This window comes from Pteropus alecto, unplaced genomic scaffold, assembly GCF_000325575.1.
Source record: "Pteropus alecto unplaced genomic scaffold, ASM32557v1 scaffold86, whole genome shotgun sequence".
NCBI lineage: Eukaryota > Metazoa > Chordata > Mammalia > Chiroptera > Pteropodidae > Pteropus > Pteropus alecto.
Genome location: NW_006442109.1, coordinates 34,198,337 through 34,205,314, shown reverse-complemented (window position 1 = coordinate 34,205,314; position 6,978 = coordinate 34,198,337). Strand labels below are relative to the sequence as shown.

General features: G+C 40.3%; 2 protein-coding genes across 2 annotated transcripts in view; one reads left to right on the top strand and one right to left on the bottom strand.

Annotated features, from left to right (window-relative positions):
• The window catches only part of AVEN (apoptosis and caspase activation inhibitor), a gene marked incomplete at its 5' end in the record, with an annotated part of 139,323 nt that extends 136,387 nt beyond the window's left edge, over positions 1 to 2,936 (top strand). Inside the window, 2 exons of the mRNA XM_025038760.1 lie at positions 1,333 to 1,693; positions 2,471 to 2,936. Of these exons, the coding sequence (XP_024894528.1) occupies positions 1,333 to 1,693; positions 2,471 to 2,586 (477 nt within the window). The remainder of the gene's footprint in view (positions 1 to 1,332; positions 1,694 to 2,470) is intronic.
• Positions 2,937 to 3,062: 126 nt separating this feature from the next.
• RYR3 (ryanodine receptor 3) overlaps positions 3,063 to 6,978 on the bottom strand; it is a 331,058-nt gene continuing 327,142 nt past the window's right edge. The window contains exons 103-104 of the mRNA XM_015595855.2: positions 4,857 to 4,908; positions 3,063 to 3,981 (exon numbers count right to left, since the gene is read on the bottom strand). Coding sequence (XP_015451341.1) covers positions 3,886 to 3,981; positions 4,857 to 4,908 — 148 coding nt within the window. The 3' untranslated portion in view covers positions 3,063 to 3,885. The remainder of the gene's footprint in view (positions 3,982 to 4,856; positions 4,909 to 6,978) is intronic.

The window sequence follows — 6,978 nt, the reverse complement described above, 5'->3', positions numbered from 1 at the left end:
GAGAGTGCTGCTTTTCCTACTGAATGTCCAGAGATGTTCAAGGTTCCGACATGCTTGGTTTGGTCCCACACAGTAAGGAATGGTTAATAGGCATATCAGGGAACCACTGATACAAAAGTGGTAGGGGCCAGGATTCAAGAGAGAAACAAGAAGTTTCGTGAACATTTGAAGGTGAAGGATGTTGCATCAGTAGCAGGCCTTAGAGTAAAGGTATACGATAATTACAGTAGCTTTGAAAACGTGGTAAATAGTTTTACACCCCCAACTCCCAGCCCAGCCCCACCCCGATGAAGTAGAGCAGGTATTCTCAACTGGGTTTGCCCATTAGAATCTCCCAGGGAGGTAAAAACAATGCTAGACACCTGGAAATTAAATGATTCCGGATTAGAATAGAGGACCGCTTCCCAGCTTCACCTTGAACACTGACAATGATGGATGAATATTTGTGTATAAAGCCCCCATACACTGTTAAAAGCCCCAAAGAGTTATTTACAACTGGATTTGAACAGGAAGTTTAAGTGCACAAATAGGAGACAGTGCCGCCAATAGTATTGAACTTCATTCTGAACCTGTGTCCTCTGATGCCATGCTAATTACCCCAGGCCTCCCTCCAAAACAGTGGTTCTTAGCCTTAGCTCTACATTATAATCACCTGGGGAGTTTTACACTTTTATAAAATTATTTATAACCATGGAATCGGCATCCTCGTGAACAAAGTATATTGCCAGCACCCCAGAAACCACCTTTCCCTGAGTCACTATTTCCCTAAAACCAACTTTCCTGACTTCTAATATTAAAGATCAGTTTTACCTATATCTAGAAATATAATCAAATAGTATGTTTTCTTGTGTCTAGAATTTTTCACTCAAATGTCATCCTTTCTTTTTGGTGAATTTGCTCTTTCACCTTTATATTAGTGCTTTTAAGTACAGTGAACAGACTCGATGTGCTAGTTACTCTTCAGCACCTTTTACAGATGTTTAAGTCTCATCACAGATCTAAGTATATATTCAAATAGACCTATGGTACTGTCAGTTCTCAGGCCTGATGGAAGACGTGGCCCTTTTTATTTCAACTCTGAGTTAACGCATAGCTGAGGTGGATCGAGTGGAAGGCCCAGCCCTATTATGTTTGTGAGGTCTCCCACATTTAATCCTAATCAGTGAGGAAGGGGACTGGGGCAGGGCCCACACTGGAGACTCCTCGTAAACTTCCTGTCTGAATTGAGTTTTGTACTCCACAAAATTTGGTGGCTTCCTTAACTTTTGTTTCTGCTTTAAGTGAATATGCAGGACTCACATTTTTAACTCGGTTATTATGCTTCTCTTTCAGACTGCCCTTCCTTTAGAGCTTCCTCAGGTGAAACCAAAGAGAAATGATGAAGGCAAGGGACTCGGGATGCAGTTAAAAGGGGCTCTGGGGCTTGGAGGAAAGGGGTCTGTCTCTGAGCTGAAATCTGCTGCTGCTGGCTGTCCCTTGTACCTGGGTAAAGATAGCCCAAGACCGGGTCCTTCTACGGGTTCTCAGAAGCCCACTGCCCCACTTCAGTCAGCAGCAGACCACTTGGAAGAAGAATTAGATCTGCTGCTTAATTTAGATGCACCTGTAAAAGCAGGGGCTAACATCTTACCAGACCAGACACCTCAGGACCTGGAATCCCAGAAAGATGAGGAGGTGGCTCAAGAAGAAAAAGGTATGATTTTCATTTTATTTCCTATCTTCTTGACTCTGGTGTTTTTGTGAGAACAGCCTCATGCACGTCACATCCGTACACAACTTCACTGGTGTCTGACATCGATCTGGCATTGTCCACTGACATCTATTTCTGTGCTCAGATCTCTGCTTCCCCCCTCCCTCCTGACCTTTCTGACAACATTTGTTTCACTTGATATACCATACTTCCAAAGCTGCCGCCTGCCTGATTGCAATATTAAACCTGAGGCTGCAACTTGAACTCATGCTATAAAAAGACATTGATACTCGGAGCCCTCAGCTGTGCAGCAGCAGATCTTTTAATCGACTGTCTCAACAGTCCCGTTAACCAGCTCTTTCTCCTTCTTGCTTGCTATTTTTTTTAAATAACAGAACACTTCATTTGTGCATCTTCTGTGAGATGGTGGCCCATTTGATGTGGAGAGGCCTAGGGCGACTGCCCCATCCGTGCACTGCATTTGAGAACCTTTAATGACTTTCCAGCTTCGCTCCAACAGTAAAAAGAAGACTGAGCTGTTGGTCTTTTTAAAAACCTAGTGAACTGTGAAATTCAGCTTCAGAATAGAACAAATTTCTACCTTGTTTATTTGTTTAGATATTATATTTTCTTAGGGCATAGAACAATAGAATGTTTCCCTTTGTTATAAGCAAAGCAATAATTATGGCTGAATTATGTCATGGAACAAACCCCAGGGAATCTTTAACTCTCAATTTTGGGACTAATGTGAGGTTGTTAACTTTGTTTTTATTTTCCCAGTTCTTGCAAAACCAGCTGTGACGGAAGAAAAGAACATGGAATCAGAGCAACCAAGTACATCAAAAAATGTTACTGAGGAAGAGCTTGAAGACTGGTTGGACAGCATGATTTCCTAACCAAAAAAAAAAAATGTCTGAAGCCAATTTTGGTTGCCTTGTAAGTAAGGGTGGGCCCAAGGCTGTCCTTCAAGAATAGCTGGTATACAAGCATGTAAACCAGTGTGTTCTATCATGCTTACCGCTAAACACCTAGCTCTGTGTTTGACAACAGCTAAAATAATCTGTTTGAAGAGGCTCATCGCATTTGTTCTCTGGCTTAGTAATCTAAGACATTCTTTAAGGGCAGGGGATGTTATGGCCGCCGTTTCCAGCTTCCTTCCTCTCAGTGTTTATGGCAAGTGCTGCTGCTGAAGAGAATAGAAGCCACAAGGCATGCATTTGGCAAAAATAAAACAAATGGTGGTCTATGGAGATTTTTTTCTTTCTTCTGCGGGGCTTTAGGCCATTTGTCTCATGTCCCTTTTCCTAGCAGTCACAGTGTGGTTGTAGAAGCATCCAGAAGTGGTGCATTACAAGAGGCCGAAGCATGGATTGGTATGTATTACTTTATTGCAGTGGGCACTTCATTTTATTTAAGGAGATTCACCTAAACATAGCAGCTCCACTACTTACAAGGGACCGTAAAGCATTACTCAATTTGGCATGAGATTGAGATTTTTCTGACTTTTCAGTACAGTACTTTTCTTCTAATAACAGCAGTTGACAAGCTGTTACTGAAAAAGAAATTATATTAATAACCTTCAAGTGCAGCTTCTTAAAGTAAGACAGATCAACACAACTAATTAATGGGACTGTCCATCTGGAACATAAACATAAAAAACTTGCATAGCTATATCTAAAGAGGTTTTAAGGCACTTAATCAATATTTCAGTGTCGACAAAGTGTTGGTTTGTTTTTTTCTATTTCTTTAACTGCTTAAAGCTTTTCAAGCTGATTCTGGATACATTCTCTAGCAAGTACCATGGGAAAAGTTAGACTGCAGTTAAAATGATTTTTTGTAGTTCAGACCGTGAGTCACTAGTGGTTACTGTCATGTGACATTCAAGTGTTTAAAATTTCATGTATTATGCATTCAAGACTTTATACTTCTGGTCTTTTCTTCCATGATGCTATCCCGACAAACATGTTAGCACTGGAAAGCTTGAAAGCATTTTTTAACATTTTGACAGGGTATGTCCATTAGGCACAAAAAGCCCAATCAATTAAAAAATATCACATGGATTTTTAACGAACACTTTCTTGTTAAGGGAGGCATTTAGAAAATGTCACCTTTTAAAAATGTTGCAGAAGTGTAAGAGGATTTTAATTTCACTGTAAGTTTACAGTCCAGAATTGTGGAGTTTCTTTCATTCAAATTTATCCAAGCTGATCTTCATATTGTTTTCGAAAGCAGTCACCAGCTGGGAAGAAATCCCAACACCTTTCTTGGTACATCTTCCAGACATAAGATTCCTGAAAAAATAGCAAAAAGTACTTTTTAAATCACAGTAAGCTAAAACCCAGTTTTTGTTCTGTTTTCCTTTAAGAATACTGATGTGGATTTATGTGAGGCCCAACTGGCACATTCTTTGTTTTATTCCCAGCCTATTTAGGGAGCAAGATGTCATTGCTTCCCCCTTCTCACCATCTCCGTTGCGCCGCGCCGTCCCGCCGCCCACCCGCAAAAAAAAAAAACAAACAAACCCACTGAAACCAACTCAATGATTACCACTAAAAATCTTAGATTTAGCAGTAGGCTAATTCCATGTCATTTATAATCTGTCAAAGAAAGAATGCACGATGAGGGAACATTGAGTGGTGGCATAGGCAGATTCCTGGATTGCTAAAGCCAGATGTGGAGACTAATGGCCACTCTTAAATGTTTGAATATTTGATAACTTGCTTCTTCCTCCCTTGTTCTCTTTCATACTTGGTCGAGTCCCTTTTGTCACATACCTTCATTCATACCTACACCCACCCCTCCATACCCTGTGTCACCAACATATAAGGTTATCTTATGCCATCTTATAGCATTTTATTATGATTCTCCTGCTCTTTCTTATTGCCATTCACTTAGTTTCTCATTGTCTTTCTATAATGTTTTCCCCACCTCCAGCTATTCTGTTCTGAAGCAATAACCATAAAGGTTTAGTAAATGTCATTGTTTGTTACGAAGGATAACCAGGAGGTCTTTTGAAATAAAGTGGAATTGCCTTAGAATGGTGGAATAACGCATGTGAGACCAATGAAGTCATCGGTCCATCTCAGTTTGTGTTCTACCTATTCTCAAGGCTTAGGTAAAGGAAGCGCTAACACGGGTATGATTATTAGAGAATTTTTTTTCTCACCTGACCCGTGTGCTCTGTTTCATCTTTGTTAATCAGATACATCAGGAAGAACCTGGAAAAAAGGTATAATTAATGAGAAAAAGACAATATTAGATACTTCAATTAGGAAACCTAAGTTCATTTACTCAATCAATTGAACCAGAGAGAGGGTTCAAATATATTTAGTATGATGCTGTCTGCTAGGCCTTTCCCAGCTGGGGAAATGTGGCACGATGACACAAATCATCATTTTATAATATACGTCAATCTCAAATTTAGTCTTTTTATAAGGAGAGCTCCTTTTTACCATCCCCAAACCTTGAGCTAAGATCACTGTGAAAAAGCATTTTAGCTACCATTTTATTTAAAAATATCCTAAACAATAAAACTGGTAACTAAAAATCTTACCATATAATTTTTAGTAGGCTGATTTATCATCTACGAGAATGTAGAATTATATGTGTCTCAAGGATGTGTCATGGAATTTTGGGAAAGCATTTAATCTCATTAAATTCCTCTGATTCTTCCAGAAGTATAGTTTTGTTTTTATTAGAGACAACTGAGAAATGCCATTGTAGTTTCACTTGCTCTAACTGCTGTGTCTAAGGTTTAAGTCTGTCTGGAATGCACAAGTCTCCAAGAGGCTGAGTTCTCAGCTTGCATTGCATGACCTCAGAGCCACCTTCCAAAGGAACCAGTCTCGTGCCCTTCAGGAAAAGGACTGTGGGGCTGTTGGTATAAAAGAAGGTAGAAATAAGACCCTTCTGAGAGTGGAGAGAGCCTGAGCCCCAGATTTGGAATTCTCACAGGGTATTAGGTTTATAGCTTCAGATTGTGGTCTATAGTACAGGCTATAAATACATTAGTTTCCTTTGTTCCTTTTCCTTTATCAGACTAAGAAAGGTGGCACGGCCAATGCACTTACCTTGGGACTCAAGCATGTAGGACTTTATTCCTTCCCTAGCACATTTATTTGAGAAGGCACCGGTTTTAGGGAGGAGTTTCAAATATGAATAAGATGGATTCTCTTCCCCTCAAGCTAGCTAATAGAGGGGTACAGAGACAGAAAATAGACTATTATAATACAGAGTGCTATGGGAAGATGCAGAAGGGGATCCCAACCCAAATAACAGTGCCATTTTACTCTTCTCTGTTCACTGGTCCTGACCTATGGCCTTGTGCTTACCTTTTATGGAAGGACATCCACCTTGATCACGCTATTAAGATGCGAACTCTCTTAATGACCAATGATAACTTATCAGGACTTGAGGAAGGGTATGCTAAAGTTATTTTTTGAAAACTCAAACTAGCAAAAAGCTCTGGCTTTGCCACTTTTCTTTGACAATGTAGGCACAGCGGAGAAGGGCTAGGCCAGGAGCGTAGCTCAGCAGTTTTTTTTCTTTTCTTGAAAACGATCACGTATAGAAATCCGAATTGTCAGGTAATCTATATTCTCTGTAAATTTCTTAAGTTATTATGTTTCACAGGCAGTCCGTGGCACACAGTGGGCAATGAATACCATGTTCTTAAGTGAATAATATTTCACTTTAGGAAAAGTGAAATATTATTTGTCTACTGGGTACTGGGCCTTAGAACAGTGTGAAAACACATCTAAAAATCTCTCATGGAGCCTGTGTATTACTAGGAGAGGATGGACATGGTCACGCCTGAAAATTGACTACGGAATCTCGCGACATCCAAGTCACTGGCTACCTTGACAAGAGCCAGTGTGAGGTGGTGAGAAGGAAGGCCTGACCGGGAAGGGGAAAATTGGAGACAGTGAGCGTAAACATTTTCAGTTTTTGCTAGAAGTAAAAGTAGGGCCGCAGGTTTTTTTTTTTCTTTGCTCAGGATTAAAAAAATTGTGTGGTGATAGGAAAACTGCAGTATAAAAACTGCTGGAGTTATGTGACCCTGAGAAGGGACAGGATCTAATCCTAGGTTGAGGAACTGACCTTAGCTCAGAGCAGGAATAGTCCACCATACACATCTGTGAAAACATGGGAGAGGCAGCGCGTATTGACAAAGATGTGGGCTCATGAGGACTCCTGGAAGTCCTTTTGTAATTGCCTCTGCTTTTCAGAGAAATGGCATCAGCAGAGACTGAACTAAATGACATAACTGTTGATTTTACTCTGCCACT